This window comes from Labrus bergylta, chromosome 16 (genome assembly GCF_963930695.1).
Source record: "Labrus bergylta chromosome 16, fLabBer1.1, whole genome shotgun sequence".
Classification (NCBI taxonomy): domain Eukaryota; kingdom Metazoa; phylum Chordata; class Actinopteri; order Labriformes; family Labridae; genus Labrus; species Labrus bergylta.
In genome coordinates this window covers 2,242,612-2,260,955 of record NC_089210.1, presented here as the reverse complement: position 1 = coordinate 2,260,955, position 18,344 = coordinate 2,242,612, and the positions used below count along the sequence as shown (strand labels likewise).

General features: G+C 43.2%; 1 protein-coding gene across 1 annotated transcript; it reads right to left on the bottom strand.

The window, feature by feature from the left end:
- Positions 1-231: 231 nt before the first annotated feature.
- LOC109977586 (TANK-binding kinase 1-binding protein 1) lies at positions 232-17,753 on the bottom strand. Its single transcript, XM_065965174.1, has 14 exons — positions 17,350-17,753; positions 16,821-17,317; positions 9,038-9,272; positions 8,517-8,648; positions 7,758-7,862; positions 7,510-7,660; positions 6,791-6,984; positions 6,603-6,664; positions 6,412-6,518; positions 5,887-6,077; positions 5,308-5,595; positions 5,089-5,169; positions 4,750-4,977; positions 232-3,671 (listed from the first exon to the last, which is right to left on the bottom strand). The coding sequence occupies exons 2-14, from the start codon at positions 17,075-17,077 to the stop codon at positions 3,543-3,545; spliced, it is 2,160 nt and encodes a 719-aa protein (XP_065821246.1). The 5' UTR covers positions 17,078-17,317; positions 17,350-17,753; the 3' UTR covers positions 232-3,542.
- Between the last annotated feature and the right edge of the window lie 591 nt (positions 17,754-18,344).

Genomic DNA, 18,344 nt, shown 5'->3' with positions numbered 1-18,344 from the left:
TCCTGGGCTGGTGGTGGGGAGGGGGTTTGGTGCCTTGCTCAAGGGCACCTCAGCGGTGCTCAGGGGATGATCTGGCACCTCTCCAGCTCCCAGACCAACTTCCAGATTTGGTCTGCACTGGGACTTGAACCGGTGACCCTCTGGTTGACCCCTAAGTCCCTACAGACTGAGCTACTGCCGCCCACTCTCGAAGGACTTTTTAATATTTATTCATCAAGGCAAACACGTTCGTTTGGATTTGAATAAATCTTTATTAATCTTTCTTAATTCCAGATCATTTACAGAACAAATCTTCGTTCACATTTTGTACACATGATTTATAAAAGCATTCAGCCTGCCCTCTCTCTCTCTCTCTCTCTCTCTGATGTAAACAGTGAAGTTACAGTGAGGTATTCATGAAACAGACAAACAGCGCCCCCTGTCGGCTGCTTTCAAATCCTCATTCGACAAAGTTAAAAGAAGAATTGCATAAACCATTTTTCAGAGTTAATCAGTAAACTTTAGAACGATGTACCATCATTTTAATGGCAAAAAACTTTTTTATTTATTTAATGTTTTCATGTATTTTGTATGAATAATCGTTTGACCAGCGTTTGTGTGACTGTCAAATAATGGAAACACACACATGCAGATCACAAAGTGACCACTGACCTTCCTGAAAGTGAGATTTAATCAGAATTTGACCTGCCAAAATCAAAATCAATGTTTCCCAGAAACTGTGATAATGATGAAAAACAGATAGGTGAATGTTCACAGGCTGATATTGAGTCAGTTCTGATCTCCCACAGTGCCTCCCTGCAGCTTTTTAAACATTGTGCATGAGTGATCAGGGGAAGTGTCCATGAACACAAAGTGAAGCTTTAACCTGTTGATCTTCAAACTGTAACTCCATCAGAACAGTCAGGTGAGTAAAATCCTTCTCAGTCCCACAATGTGTCGAACGGATAAAGACCTTTTTTTTTTTTTTGCTTCAGTAACATCATTTTATCATTTTTTATTATTTTTTTTGCTTAATATAGAGATACAGTTTGGCTTTCATCCTTTCAACAGTCACAGCTGAAAACTTTCAGTCTCTTTAGGGTTCCTGTCCACAGTTTCTTGAGGTGAGTCCAGGATTCTTCAGCTCAGGTGTAGCTCGGATAAAATGGAAAAGATTCCTTGGCGCCATTACAGGAAGCTAACGATATAGTCTTTTATTGTATTTTAAGAAAAACAGGAATCATGTGGAGAGTCAAATATCCAAAAACAAGACAGAAGAAAAACAGAAATGTTAAATTATTTTAAGTGTAAATCATACTGAGTGAAAGTCTAACAATTTAAAACACACAAAAACAGCTTCTTTTTACAATTCGTTCAAATTTCTTTATCAGTTTTTACACGTTCGATGATTCAGGATTAAATATAATAAATATGAAGGATTGTAAATTCTGTCATTGTTATGGAAAAACTATTGCTTAGAAGTAGCTCCAATTATATAGTGAGTCATTATTAGAAGCTTTTAGACAATAATATTATAATCACTCATAATCCTGATGGACCTTCTCGTTATTAGAAGCTAATTGGTAGTGTTGTAGTCAAGACCTCAATAACCAAGACCAAGACATACCCGAGATGAGAGAGCCCCGAGACCAAGACAAGACCAAGACATTTAGAGATCAAGACCAAGTCAAGACCAAGACCAAGACATTTAGAGATCAAGACCGAGTTAAGACCAAGGCAAGGCGGGACAGAGACGAAGACCAAGACCAAGACCAAGACCAAGACCAAGACCAAGACATTTAGAGATCAAGACCGAGTTAAGACCAAGGCAAGGCGGGACAGAGACCAAGACCAAGACCAAGACCAAGACCAAGACCAAGACCAAGACCATTACATATCAATGAAAAATCATCATCTTGTGTTTAGGGGGCGTGTCCCTCACTGCCAAAAATCTAATTATGAATGAATTGAAGTTATTTGTTCTTTTAGAAAGGAGCGTTTTCCTTCTAATCACAGTGATGGCCAATCAGTGGTGGTCTTGATTTAAAATCCAGAGTCCGCCCAGTCTGAGACTGAGACAAGATCGAGTAAATGTGCTTTCCAAAATAGCCGGAGACAGATCATCTCTACTTCTGTGTTTTACGCCCGCTGATGTGTATGTGGTGCTCCCTCTAGAGCGGGGCTGGGCAACTTTGGTCACATTTAATTCTCACCGCCAGGGGGCCAAATTGTAGTTTTCAAAAACCATTACAGTCAATTTTGTCTCAAATTTAACTCGACATATACCAGTGATCAAATATTATTATGGACATATTTCAGGTTTTCATGATTTCATGGCAGATTTTGTCATGTTTCCTTCATGTTTCCAATTAATTGATGTGTAAAAATTTACCTGAGGGCCACGTTGAGGGTTGATGGGGGCCGCATGTGGCCCCTGGGCCGCCAGTTGCCCACCCCTGGTCTAGAGGAATCCTCCAGTAACACATGAACATGAACGCGTACGCTTGGTTCAAAAGAAAGTGTATCTGAGCCCTTCACACAAAATGTTACCCATCTTTTTTTTGTCGCATTTCGAGAACAAAGTAGAAACGTCAAAAATATTAACTTCTTCTTATGATTTATATCTTCTTACTCCACGCACTCACACTGAATGTTCCTCTTTTTATCCTGCACATTTTTAACCTTCTTCTCTTGAAGCAAAAGGGGGAAAAAGTTCCTCCTCCTCTTGTGTTTCTAAATCTCCTCTGTTGCATCCCCATCTTTTATTGGATGCATTCAAAATTCTCTCATAATGATGAGAACGTTTGTCGTTATTATAAATACATCAGTTTGCATTATTTAACTATCAGGGTTGATTTCATAATAAAGGCATAATATTTCAGGAGTAAATCAAAATAAGAAATAAAGAGGACTTATAAAACTCTAAACAGAGATGATTTCATGATCAAACATAAAATAACATGAAGATTAAAAAAGTCCTTCAGATATTGTGAGAATAGTTTTTTTTTTCTTGTATAATAATTCATTATTCTTACGATCACTCTCAGATTTTCTCGACCTCTGAACCACGTTCACCTCACAGGAGTTCATTGGAGTTCCAATAATCTTGAAATTGTCTTTTTATTGTCTGAAATGTGAGGCGAGAGGCGGGGCTTCCTGGTGTTTCTCAGACCCGTTCAGACGTTTCTGCATCAGTGAACGTCAGGGATAAAAACCCTCTTTTCTTCCTTTTTTAATCTCTTTGTCTTTTAAAATATTTCAGTTAAAAGAGAAAAGATTTCATTTGATGGTTACTTGTCGATATGTTCAGTGACGTCGGGCGATGTTACTTCCTTTTTCAACACTTCAGCTGGAGGGAAGAAAAACTCGTTCCATAAGTGGTTCAAATTTAAAAACTGATGTATTGAAAGTCAGAGGGAAGTTTCCCATGAGCAAGGCGTGTGACCTCCGCAACAAGAAGACGGAGGTCGTACAGGCGAGGGTCCAAATCCTCCGATTTATCCCCCCGGATTAATCCTCCTCGAAAACAGTCGAACAATGGAAGCAGTGCTCGATAACACAGATCAGATTTTGCTGTTTTCCAGGTGAGAGTCGATGTGTTTGATCAGGGCGTCGTCAGGGTAACCGGTGGGGAAGGTCAGCTGACACAGGGGGCAGCTTCGGACGGCGCTCTCTTCAGACTCCATCCATAACTGAGAGACAGAGGAAGACACAGGAAGTCAAAACACGAGAAAGAAACATCCAGAATGTGTCCGTCTGTGATCTGACGGGTTGCACAAAAATGAGTTTTGTTGTTGTGTTTAGCGGAGTTAATCACGATTTTAAAGACGGGATTAAGTATAGTGACACTTCATGCCACCACATGAAGTCAGAGCCCCAGGTGGAAAAGCATTCCTCGTTTTGTTCCCCTGAACAGAGAAGGCTTTTTGTCTGAGTGAAGATTTAAGAAACGTCACTTTACACTCTCCGTTAGATTCTCCTCGCGTTACAGAGTCTGATCATCTTAAGAAGAACCACGAGGTCACAGAACACCGGAGGAGCAGGATGATTAGAATATTTAAAAATATGATCAAAAATTAACAAATTTTACTTTTTTTAAATTTGATTTATTTAACCAGGAAAGAAACTCAAAGAGATTAGCAGATTGAGCAGCCAATCTTTCAAATACAAAATACATTAGACATTAAAGGACACAAATAACAAATCTGAACAACAAAATGTTTGTCAAAAATCATCCACAAACACATCAGGAAGAACATCTACAGCCAGATGTGTCGGCCTCCAAATCATTTAACTTCCTCTTAAAAGCATCCAACGAGAGAAGTTCATTAAGTTTCAGCTCTTTTTGTGATTCGTTCAAAGTAAAGGGAGCAGAAAACTTAAAGCCCTTTTTCCCAGTTCAGTTCAGTTCAGACTTTTGGAACAGACATTAAGAAAAGGTCCTGAGATCGAAGATTATAAGTCCCTGCTGGTGAGGAGAAATCTAAATATTTGTCTTAGATTGGAGTGAAGCCGGTTTCTGTTTGTTGGTTTGATTGTTCTCCAACTGTTTCATGTTTAAAGGAGGAAAAGTCTTTATTCTAAGCTGCTTGTTGGACCTGTAATCAGCTTGTGGCAGCTCGTTTCTGATATTTAAGACAGAAAACACCTTGTTTGGTTCTAAAGAAACATTTTTATTTATTTTTCTGTTCGTCTACTTGACTGAATATTTTTCCTCTCGCAGACTGTCATCGGCTTTATTTTGATCCTCGTCATGTTTCCTTTACTCACGTTGATGGAGGGCCACGACTGAGCATGCTCAGTGTTCATGTAGGGAGGCAGATGGCAGGAGAGGGTGGCAGGACCCTCGGGGGCCGAGAAGGAGGGGTGGTGGGGCTGTTTCCTAGGAGACGGGAAAGACGGGTGTAGGGGCTGCTCCCTGGGTGACGACGAGCCGATCCCGACGGCGCCAAGCGTCCGGGGCGGGCTGGCAGCCGGCGACAGATACGGACACACATCCTGCACACACACACACACACACACACACACACACACACACACACATCGTCAACATGAATAACGCAGATTTAAAGCTGCAAGAAGACACATTTGTATTATTATCATTATCACCTCTTCATCGTCAGAGGACTGTGGGGGGGTCACCAGGGGGGTTGGCTCAGGCGTGTTGTCATGGTGACGGAAGTGATGAACCTGAGAGGAAGAATATAAGAAGAATAAATACAAGTGTTACAGTTTCTCTTTTCTGACACAATCACAAAAATGTAAAAATATCTCCCTCTCTGAAATGTACATTTTTGCCCATTAAAAAAAAAAAGTTCTGAGTCTCACCTCAGCGTTCAGAGGGAAGCCCAGGTCCAGAGCGCAGTGATGAGGACTGCTGCTCAGACTGCTGCCCCCTCCTCTCTCTCCTCCCCCTCCTCTCTCTCCGCCTCGCTCGCCCCCAGCTCCATGAGCCGAGGCGGGTCGGACCAGTCCCATCAGAGACGCCCGGAGCTGACTTTTAGTTTGGCCGTAGCCCTGCGTCTCCCCGAGGAGGGAGCGTGGTTTGGGGAGGGTGGAGACCGGGTCCCTCAGCAGGCGAGCCTGAGGCCTCTGGACTGCTGATGGGTCGGATACCTGATGAAAGGGGGGGGGGTCAAGGTCGGGACATGGGACATGTGAAAGTCAACAAAGGTTAATCGTCTTTAAAAACAGTTTTTTGATACGCTGAAGAGATCCAGTTTATTCTTTAGATTTTACAAAAACTAGAAACATCCAGGGCTGAAAAATGAAGCCAAGCTGCAGTACCTCATGTGGCCACTTGAGGCCAGCTCCAAAAGCGAGCCAGTCCCCATTAGACTTAGGTCAACCTTACAGCTGAATTAAACCTGTTTACATCCTGGTGGTGTTGTGACATCAGAGTCTCACCTCAGAGTAACTACGGCGACCCTGGAACTTTGCTCGTAGGCGGCTGCTGGTTGGCTGATGGGAATAGGAGGCGGGGCCGTCGTTTGGGGACAGAGGAGGAGACGGGGTGGGGAGGAGCCTATCGGGGGAAAGAGAGGGGCGCTGGGGGGAGGTGGGGGAGAGACGCTGAGGAGCAGGAGGAGGACGAGAGACTGAAAAGAGAGGGAGAGAGCGAGAGAGAGAGAGAGAGAGAGAGAGAGAAGGTTAAACTAAATCAGATCAGAAAATCTCCTGTCCCCCCTGCAGGACTAACCCCCAGGGGGGACAGGGCCTTCTCCATCGCCGCCCTACCCTCTGGAACGCCCTCCCAAAAATCATCAGAGACTCGCCCCTCACTCTCCACCTTCAAGAAATCCCTAAAACCTGACCTCTTCTTCATCACTAACAAGCTCTGTTCTCTTCCTCCTTCTCTCACATTATTTACACTTTGTTTTGTTTTCTTTGTTTAGCGTCTTCGAGGACTCTAACCCAGGCCGTGCGACCTACCCGGCTCCTGTGAGACTTGCTGCAGGAGGTCGGTCTGTTTCACGGCCAGATTTCTGATCCGTCCCAGCTCCTCTGTTAGCTCGGTGTAGGCTAACGCGAGGTTCACCCTGCGAATAAATACATCAAATATAAATAAAGAAGAAGAAGAAACGACGTGATTTGAAGATTTGTCTTTTTTAAATGAGACTCACTGTTCGTCTCCGGCTTTCTTTATCCACTCTACATCACAGTGCTCACAGTGCGACTCCTGAGACTGAAACACAAACACACCACCAGCTGAGGGTTAAATTTGAAGTAGATGAAGGTCAAAGGTCGCTCACAAACGTTCATGTACCCTATACGTTTGAGGTTCGGCAGCCCTCGGTGTAACGACTTGTACCTGTCTCTGTGCTTTCCGTAGCTGAGCGACCTCCAGCTGCAGCCTCTGAAGCTCCGCCCTCAGCTCCTTCTCCCTCTTACAGGCGCCATCCGCCTGGTGCCGCGCCCCCTCGAGCTCCGCCTCCAGCCGCTGCAGCTTCAGGTCCGAGAGAGCGTCCAGGCTGCGAGAGCTCTGCAGCGTCGGCCCGCGTCCCTCTGAAGAGACAAATCACACAACATCTTTTTTCATCTCGGGCATCGAATCAGAATCAGAGTCAGAGTCAGAGTCAGAGTCAGAGTCAGAATCAGAATCAGAGTCAGAGTCAGAGTCAGAGTCAGAGTCAGAGTCAGAATCAGAGTCAGAGTCAGAGTCAGAGTCAGAGTCAGAATCAGAGTCAGAGTCAGAGTCAGAGTCAGAGTCAGAGTCAGAGTCAGAATCAGAATCAGAGTCAGAGTCAGAGTCAGAATCAGAATCAGAGTCAGAGTCAGAATCAGAATCTGGGTTTATTGCCAAGTACATTTACACATAAAGGAATTTGACTTGGTGTTTTGGTGCTAAACAATTAACAAGGAAATAAAGCAGAACTAGAAACAACTTAAATAATACAGAAGAAGAAGATATTACAAAAAATAAAATAGAATTTAAAAATGTAAAATACAAAAATATAAAAAACACAAAATGTACAATGTTTTGAATTTGGACTGCAGCACCCATGGGTGACGTCCATGTGGTGTGCTAACCTCGGGGTACGTCCAGGCCGACGTGGCGTTGAGCCTGTTGAAAGTCTTTGCTGTGCAGCTGAGCGCTCAGCTTCTGCAGGGACGTTTCCCTCAGCCTGAGCGCCGACTCCAGACCGTGGATCTGCTCCACATGCTGCTCCGCGAGGGTCGTCTGACACACAAACACATGTGACACTCAAACTGTTCAACATGACACATAAACATTAGTGTGTGTGTGTGTGTGTGTGTGTGTGTGTGGGTGTGTTTACCATCTTGTCCAGGTCTCTCTGAACGTTGCTCTTCTCCAAGTGAATCTTCTCGTACGCCTGGATGACTTCCTCCAGCCTCTCCTCTCTCTCTTTACTCTTCTGGAGCTGAAACAGAAAACAGGAGAAAAACTAAAATAACATCATGAAAACTACACGGTCAATAAATAATGGGATGAGTCACTTTGTCCCTCGCCGTCCTGCAGCCAGGCTCATGTCAGCCTCAGAGGATTACAATGACTCGAGGATTGATCTCACTGTTTCATAATCCTGAATTTACAGTCAGGCACTTTCCTGAAGCGTTTCCTGCGTCCAAGTCTCGCCTCAAAACTTAACTTAATGTGTTTTTGAGTCACTTCACAAACGGCATCATAACTGACGCACACACATCGAAGTACAGAAAGAATGCTGGACTCTATTTTCCTGAACGCTTTCAATTGGTCCGTCCCCAAAATGATTTGATTTGTTGAAGTGTCTAAAAATGTAAATTCTGGTCGGCAATTTTTGTTTTGGATTTTTAAAAATTTTTAAAAAATCAGAGAATCGAAAAAGATCAAGTACTTTGAGTTTTCTGTTGTATCTTTCATCACAAGAAGAACACTTTACACAAGTCCTTAAAATGCTGTTAGAAGAAGTGACGCTGCATGACCTTGAAATAACTTTATTGTCAACATCAGATTCAAAACGGGCAAATCGTCTAAACCTGTTTGCTTCCAAACTTTATTTATTGGCGTCGTATTGTTTGCTGGATGTTTGAGGTACCTCCTGAGTGAGTGAGTTGACCCTCTGCTGCAGGTTGGTGGTCTCTGATTGGATGATGCTGGTGTCCTTGATGATTGGCTCACAGGAACGGCACATTATCCTCTCATCTCCAAATTCGCTCATCACAGGAAACTACAGAAAAAAAGAAGAGAAGAAGAAGAGATTCACTTCTCTGGACATTAAAGTCGAGCTCTTTACTTTGTGTGTGTGTGTGTGTGTGTGTGTGTGTGTGTGTGTGTGTGTGTGTTTGTGTGTGTGTGTGTGTGCGTGTTTGTGTGTGTGTGTGTGTGTTTGTGTGTTTGTGTGTGTGTGTGTACATGTGTGTGTGTGTGTGTGTGTGTGTGTGTGTTTGTGTGTGTGTGTGTGTGTGTGTGTGTGTGTGTGTGTTTGTGTGTGTGTGTGTGTGTACATGTGTGTGTGTGTGTTTGTGTGTGTGTGTGTGTGTGTGTGTGTGTGTGTGTGTGTGTGTGTGTGTGTGTGTGTGTGTGTGTGTGTACATGTGTGTTGCTCGTGACCTTGACCTCGTAGTGTTTGAGCTTCCTCTTGATGCTGCTGTTCTCTCTCTCCAGACTGGCCAGCCTCGTCTTGATGTCGTGGTAGGCGGCGGCCAGAGCCAATCCCGACGCCGGGTACATGTCGTCCGGCAGACGATTAGCCGTCCAGCTGATCCCGGACACGCCCACATCCTCCCTTAGCCCCTCCCCTCCTCCCAGCAGCCCCAGCTCTCCTCTGCGGAATAGATCCATCGTCAGATAGCTGCAGGAATGGAGAGAGAGAGAGAGAGAGAGAGAGAGAGAGAGAGAGAGAGAGAGAGAGAGAGAGAGAGACAGCAGTGGTGACTTCTGGGTAATGTAGTTTAAGAATAGAAACAAGCTTTGTCTTCAGGTAAAAAGCTGTATTCAGGTGTAGCATCCTACAAAGAACCCCTTTGTTTCCTGAGTTGACAGCTCAGGCCGAACTGAAATGAGACACTCTGGTCCTGTCGCCTAGCAACCACAACAACGGCTGCACGGGGACTCACTAGCATAACTGATGTCACGTAAACCCATTAGTTTAAAAATTAATTTAAAGATTTAAAGTTTCGCTCCCTGCAGTGGGACATCAGAGCGAAAGGCCGCTGTGTGAACGTGGAGAACGTCTGCTCAGTGAGTCACTTTGCACTCTCCACCTCACACAGAGGGGGCACTAATGGACGTAAATTTGCTAAGCCCCATGCTTTGGCAGAGGTGATGGAGTGTGTGTGTGTGTGTGTGTGTGTGTGTGTGTGTGTGTGTGTGTGTGTGTGTGTGTGTGTTCAAGCTGCAGCCAGGAGCACTGAGGCTGCCAGCCAAAGGTTTGGTGTTTCCCATCTGCTGCTGTAAAACTACATCCTCCACTTTCTGCCCTTTGACTCTTACCATCAGCTTCTCTTGTTCTGACTGCAGAACATGAACCTTCATTCAAAATCACTCAGCACAAACCTTTTATATCAGACTGGGACGTTAAAATTACAATGTTGAGGAATCCATATGAAGGTACAAAGACGTAATGACAGACGAGCTCCGTCATGGCGCTGTTGCTGAATCACCCTCTGAAAAGACCCAGAAGAAGACCGTCCAAGGAGTCTGCATTTCAATCTTTATATCTTTTCTGAAGCCAATTGTTTCTAAAAAGCTCTCTTAGAAAGTGATAGCATAAGATTGCTAACCCCTGTTTTTATCCTGACCCCTCAACCAAACCCGACTGTGTCCCACAGCAAAAAGATTTTCATGAGGAGAAAACAAGCTGCAAATTTAGTAATGATGCAAAGTTAAAAAAATGTGTTCAAAAGTACAAATAAAGCGTTAAAAACTAAACCAGGAGGAAACAGAAAACAGAAAAAAAATCACGCTGCAAAAACACAGATGATGCAAAATCAAACAACAAACTTCAGGACTTCATATCCAGTCAGCAGAAACAAAATGCTCCACGCCTTTCAGCACATTCTTCACAGAGGTGAGTTTAAAAAAAGCCACTTAGTCCTCTAAATAACAAGATAGCTTTGGTCTAAACTCCTGAAGTCGAGGCCTCTGTTAGGTTTCTGTTAGGTTGGTATATCAGCTTTACAGCCAAAGATCTTCTCCTTCTATCCCACTGAAAATAAAGACTATCATCATTCTGCTGTTCCTCCTTCCTGTAAACTTCATCTTTCAGAGTGTGCAGCGTCTGACTGTGTCAAATAAAAAATACATCCAGCCTCAAGTGAAACATAATTCAGATGCAGAGCCGCAGGAGATCCGAGCAGCTCTGCAGCACATTAACATTTCATACATGAACATCTTAAACAGCCGAATCGCTCCTTTTATAAAAAAGCCTACAAGCGTACAAACGTTCCCAGACGACAGAACGCCGCGGGCTGGCAGGACATTTCTCACAGATTGAGCATGCATCACAAACACATCACAGAAGACAAATAAAAACATAAAACTGAGTGATGGATTCTCACTCAGCATGTGAAGGTTTGTCCCTGCGTTCATAGACGATACATTCAGGGCATGAGCTCGCCGTTAGTAAGGCTGAGAGTCATTAGGGGCGTGTCCTATTTGACCTACATGTGGATGTTTTGTAGCTGTTTGTAGCTGTTTGTAGCTGATTGACAGCTGTTTGTAGCTGTTTGTAGCTGTTTGTAGTTGTTTTGACGCCTCAGCTCCAGCTCGACGCCTGTTTCTAGATTTATCAAAGGTTAGTTGGAATTTACAATATGGCCGTCGTCGTCGTGCTTCATAATGCCTCCTGAGACACCAACGTGTGACATCACTGAGACTATGTGTGTGACGTCCATGTTTTATACATCCTGTAGGTCCTGTCCTCCACACAGCCTGATCGGTCTCTCAGAGGGAAACCTGTCCGTGCAAAACGGAAATAAAAAAAATAATGCTCGTACAATTTTATTTTTAGTAATATAAAATTATTACTCAAACTATAACTCAAATTATAGTTTGAGTTTTTAAAAGGTGTTTTTTTGCGGCGTGATAGCGAACGTTTACTCGAGCTCTGAGGCCATTTCAGGATCACTGCAACCGAAACAACTCACTCTCTCTCTCTGTTTCACCGATATGCAAGTACTCCATGTTCCCTTTGCCTGTGTGTGTGTGTGTGTGTGTGTGTGTGTGTGTGTGTGTGTGTGTGTGTGTGTGTGTGTGTGTGTGCACAGAGCCTAGAGGCAGCTGCAGTTGCAGGGAGGTCAAAGCATCTCTCTGCAGATAACTCCCACTCTTCCAGCCCACAGACTCTGTATCTCCTACACACACAGACACACACACACACACACACACACACACACACAGACACACACACACAGACACACACACACACACACACACACACACACACACTCAGCCCACATGCTGCCTGTGTCTATTGTCTCTCTTCCTTTCTAATTTTTTTCCTTGTTTCACTCAGCTCAGTTGACTTTTTTTGGGGGGATTAACACACAGACACACACACACACACACACACACACACACACACACACACACACACACACACACACACACACACACACACACACACACACACAGACACACACACACACACACACACAGACACACACACACACACACACACACACACACACACACACACACACACACACACACACACACACACACACGTGGAGCCGGCCGAGGGCAGATCAGAGCGAGGCCATATGTCTCCATCACATGGTTGTTTCACTTATTAATGGGCTAACGGTCCACGTTACCCATAATCCCCTGCAGTCATACATGAAGCCTCGGCTGCCTCTTTTTTCGTCACAGTGTTCGCAGCGATTATCAAATAGAATTTAGACTCGTTTGACAGGTAAAGAATGAAAGAACGCAACATTAAGGAGAGCAGAGAAACTTTCAAACTGTGAACACAGAATAAGAACGTGAAGCGTTGCAGGAAACACACGAAGAGTTTTATACCCTGTTCAAGACGAAATTAAAGATTCTCCTCCTTTTCAACCAGTTTCAAAAAGTCTCAGATCTCCTCAAAACATGTCAGTAGCCTCTTTTTCTGACAGCTGCAAAACTACCTGAAGACTCACAACCATGAAGACACGATAACTTCATTTGAGCCTCCCACCCTGAGTGTGACATCACAACAAAACATGGCCGCCAATCTTCAGTTCAAACTGCTGCAACAACGTGATGTTTTTTTGTACTTAAATTACCCTTTTGTGAGCACAAGGAAATTAATGAACTCAGGAAATGAATCTGAGAGTATTAATCACTCTGCAGTGCACAAGAGTTATTTATTTGTATGTAACCACAAAGAGTAAACGTGCACCCGACTGATCGGCCTGATTTGTGGTTTTTACTTCAAGTTTTGCTGTAGAAAATTTCAAGACAACATGGAAATGTTTTAGTTTTAAATCCAACGTCAACATCATCAATAATAAGGACGGAGAAGAGGAAGAGGAAGAAGAAGAAGAAGAAGAAGAAGAAGAAGAAGATAAACTATGATTAAAGTCAGGCAACGCAAAGATGTGAAAAAGGAGACAGAACAAGAAAGAGTCCTTCAGGACATGTGCTGGTATGTAAGCACAGCTGAAGGCTAATTTACTGAGTGTGTGTGTGTGTGTGTGTGTGTGTGTGTGTGTGTGTGTGTGTGTGTGTACACAGTGAGCAGTCAGTAGGAAAGCTACAGAGACAAAGAGAGACTTAAAGAGAGAGGATGAAAGAGGGAAAGAGGCGAGGGAATCCTTATGAGAACTTTTTGTTCTGCTGCAGTCGAGTCACTTTTTCAACGCGTTAGAAACTCGCTCTAAGAGATGAAGGTTTCCTGTTTGACACGATCTCGTTAATCAAATTACATTTTTATCTTCTCCTGGAATCCGATTTGGCTCAGATCTAGCGTGTGCTGTTTGAGTGCGGTTCAGATGATCGTATTAGTTTTATACTTTGGACGAGGGTTCTGGCCTCAGAGTGAAAGAGGATTCAGACTCGATCTCATGCGAGCTGCGTTTCAGTCCAACACTCATCACTGTGAAGTCTGAATCTCCCTGATTACATCCCGCTGCGTTCTCCCGTCAGCTCACTCCAAAAACTTAGCTTAGCGCCCCCTGCAGGCCTGGAGAACTTTCTTTTTTTTCTTTTTTTTTTACAGAAAGTCAGAAATCAGTGAGGGAGAGAGAGTGGGGAATGGCATGGGCCGGATTTGAACCCGGGTTGCCCCGCTTTGAGGACTGTAGCCTCTGTCCATGAGGCGTGCAAACTAACCGCTAGGCCACCTGCGCCCCGCCTGCAGCAGAACTTCTACAGCATCACAGTTTTAAACGAGATATCTGCTGTTTCAGTAGCGTAGTTTCTCACTATGTTGGATGTTTAAAGTTGCAGCTTTTGGCCCCTGCTGGCCACCGTATGCCTTCCAGATAATACACATGCCCTCTTAGCACATTTCTTTAACTGTGCAGGATTTTTTTAGGGGACTTAAACATGCAGTTTTAAACACGTGCATAGTCTCTGTTTTAAATAAAACATTGAATATTTTCTCATGAAAAGAATCCTTCTTCCTAATCGACAGACCTCATCATGATTCTGAGAATGTCAGGACGATTAAGAAACCTTTTAATTCCCTGTTTTTTTTCCTTCCTGCTGTGTTTGCTGTCAGGACTCGTGTTCACACTCTGTAGTGTTGCAGGTCATCGTCTCCTCCCACACAAACACCACCTCAAAACGTGCTCTCCAAGCCCCTTCATCTCCCTCTTCCTCCTGCAAACACACTCGACTGCTGCTTCAGCCCGACACAAGTAAAATAAACTTCACCTCATTGGACTTCATCCAGCTGATATCCCAAAGAACGAGCGAGCGAGCGAGGAGACCACCCACCTCCAGCTCGTTTTAGTCCTCAGATGTAGCGAGGAGATAGGACAGTTTGAGGCCTTGAATTCAAGGTAAGGCGGGTGGATTTTCAGGGAAAAATGCTTCCTGAAAATCTTCACTTCAGCCGTGGTATTTTATTATTCTTTGAGACATCTGATGGCGAGTTGTGCAGAAAGCTGAGAGCCGAGGTGTTACATTTCAACTTCTGTGACAAAATGAGCAGCCAAAGGAAATGTCTGCAAAAAGGTTTTTACAAAAGAATCCAGAAATGACAACGAGCACTAAACTCCTGAATATTACCCGAAGTGGGACGAGGTGACGGGGGGAACGCAGCTGGTGGTGAAGTTAAATGTCTTTGTGTCGTTGCATTCTTTGTGAATGTGTCAGCAACAACACAAAGCGTCAGCACCTCAAAGCTCCACAAATTCATCTCACATCTTCTCACCACATGTTCCCTGAATCAGCCGCACTTGCATGACATTGCAATTTTTTCTTAAAGCACAACAACTTTCCTGCAAATGTCATCAATCACCCTTCCCCCCCCCTTCACACACATTCTTCTTTTTATCCCCCTTACAGGTCGACGATGTCATATCAAAGTCCCATTTTCTGCATCACTTAATACAGTTTTTTAACATTCACACATCCAGACATAAAACTGATTCACTGATCCAACAATGCAGGACAAAAAATTAAATCAAAACATAGCAAATGCTTCTCTTGTCAAATGTGAGTTCATAGTTTTTATAATCTGAGTATCAAACCTTTTATTCTCCATGAATGGACACGGCACGCTCCACAAACATCTTGATCATCTTTGAAATCTAAATCTTTATAAAGTGAATGAAAAGCCTCCATATTCCCTCACTCACCTGTTAATCAGACTTTAGGTTCTCCTCTCCAGGAAGGCCCGACTGAGTAATGATCAGTCTGTAAAGCTCAGCTCTATAAATGCTCATTCTTTTTTGTTTGAATTGTTTCCCAGGACTCTCAGAAAACAGCCTCACTCTTATAAAACCAGAACAAAGATGGCCGACTGCTGACAACACAGTTTCAACTTGAAAATCTTTCATGAACACCTACAGACTTAATGAAGATATTTAGGATGGTTTCTGATTAGACGATAAAGAACATGTTGTGTTTTACCTCTGCTCACTTCCTGTCAGCACCTGTGTGTCCAATCAGACTTAAATCTGTTTGTTTGCACTTCCTGATGTTATTTTCTCCTCTCTAGATCTTTGCTTGTGTTGTTCTTACTCTCTGATGTTCGTCACTTTGGATAAAAGCGTCTGCTCACTAAACTGTAGAATTAGAGAAACATTTGAAATCATCAGGAAGGTTAAGAAGCTTTTTGAAAGTTTCTGAAAATATCTGAAGGATTGTTGAGTAAGCAGGATGTTGTGAACATGTGAGTGCTTTTCTGTTTGGATAAAAAAAACATTTAAAGATACAAAGTGGTGATTCTGAAAAGCGTAGTTTTGAATGTCCTATTTGGAGATTAAATTTAATCTGATTCCTCTATAATCCCAATCTGCAAAATGATGCAATAGCATGTTTAACAAACTGCTGCCAAACTCTTACACTTTATCTTTTTAAGATCAAGCTGTTATTCATCTTTATAGTTATTAAATTAAAATAGATTATTAAGGTTACTGTTAGCTCACAAAACATAATCTGACCCTGATATCCTCTACTGACTGAAATAACTTCATGTTTTGGTATTTTTGATTAATGAAAATGAAGTTTGTACATGCTACACTGCTTTTAAATATCATCCAAGTAAACAGAGCATTACTTATTTTAGTTAGAAATAGTAAATTATTTTTTTTACAGTATAAAACTTAAAGAAAACATCGTGTTCTTGCAGCCTGCAGTAAAATAAAGAAAATATATCATGTTCCATCATTCAGTGCATGCTGTTATTAAAGTAACATCATGTTATGTAGATTACAGTGAAGGGAACTACAAGCTGCATGACAAGTGTGGATGTGTGCTAAGAAAACCGACAACACCTGAACGCAACACGTGTAACCGTTGCCCTTTCTACGCTTTGATACGACTCGCTGCTCTATGAAAATGTGCCAAATGTGTTTGTGACAGTCAGATCCAGAGGTGCCAATCACAACAGGACACATGAAATCAGTGTAAATAAAAACAATAATAATCATTAAATATTCAGAGCAGGAGGTTCAGAGCTGCGGGACATTTGTCTCTCGTGTCGTCGCTGTCATGTTCATGTCGGTGATTTCTTTTAGTCCGGTGTGTCTTTCTAATGCTCGTAACAGCGTCACTGCTGAGGCTGTCACAGACCGCATCCACCGCTGCGCAACCAAAACATCACCCAGCCTGCCTGACCCGCCGAGGGGAAAACGGAAAGCTCGTTTAAAACCCGGTGAACGGAGGATTGAAAGAGAAGAAACGGGAGATACCGGCGGAGACAGAGAGAGAGGAAGGAGGATGGAGGAGCAGGGTTACTCACCTCTGTGAAGAAAAACCATGAAGATGATGGTGGTGGTGCTGATGGTGCTGAGGAGGGTCGACATGACTGGAGTCTGACATCAGCAGTGGATGCTGCCGTGTGTGTGTGTGTGTGTGTGTGTGTGTGTGTGTGTGTGTGTGTGTGTGTGCCTCCCCCCTCCCCCATTTAAGTACACAAAGAGAGGGAAAGGGTGAGGGAGGGGAGGAAGACTTCCAGGGATGAAGATCAGCCTGCAGTCCTCTTATCATCTGTTTCATAAAGTGACATTTAAACAAGATTCTTGATGCATTACTCTGCTACAATAAACCAGGATTAGATGTTTTTTAAAAACCACATGTAGGACAAAATCAAAAAAGACATAAGACACACAGCTTTGTCCACAAGGGGGCACCAAAACCGACGCAAAACAAAAGTTCCTCACATGAGCTCTACAGAGCATAACGATGATGCAGAGAGAGACTAGTTCATGCTGAAGATAAAACTATCAAGTAAAAAATCTGAACAACTTTTTTCTTTTTGTTTTTTAAACTGGACTGTTTTTATTCTAATGTGAAGTTGGAACTTTTTTAGATAGCTGAAGAGAAAGAGGAAATGTTTGGAGGAGAGGGCGGGCGGATGACACGCAGTAAAGGGCCGAGGTCGGATTCAAACCCACAGCCGCTGCAGCCTCCGTACATAGGACGCAAAACCACTACGCTACCTGGCCCCCCAGGTTGGATTTTTAAGATGGAGAGTGACTCACTGTGGAAGCGAGTCCCTAGTGGACACTCAAGGAATTGCAGTTTTTCTTCTTTTTCTCCTCTAAGAATGATGCATGTTACCACTTATATAAATTAAAGTTTAAACATTAAAATGAAAGCTTTATACTGGTAATCTATAAAACATATCACTGGGATGTTGGGATTTGAGTCTGGACGAGTGTTATAAGCAGCATGAGCATGTTTTTCTATTGGATGTTTTTGACCTGAGAGTCTTAACGTCGCTCTTTTTTAAAGCACCTTCACTGTCTTACTGTGATTAACTCGATAAACATGCAGCGAGGACATTTTCTCTGTATGAGTGTCAAACGAGTCCCTGCTGGACTCCCTCGCTCCCTCTCTCTCTCTCTCTCTCTCTCACCACAGCAGCTCTAATTTGCTGTGTCAGTGGTTTTGAATGAGGGGGGTTGTGTGTGTTTGTGCTCTGTGTGTGTCCACTCCTCAGACGTGAGTCACGTTGGCTCCACTGGCCTATATTCAGCTCTGGACACACACACTCCATTTATACATTAAATACAGTCCACGATTTGCTTTATTTACTGTAGAACTAAAAGTATTAATAGCCCGGGCTTTTATTTACTTCAGTCCATGAAAATGACCCTGCTGTTATTTGGGACAAATTATAAATGAACAAAATGAAGAATCATTAAGGATATCAATAAACTAATTAAATAAATTAAACTATTATGATCTAGCTTTGTAAGAGAGCATGCAAACTGGCTTCATGGCATGAACACACTTACGATCATTATTCTGTCTTTTTTGG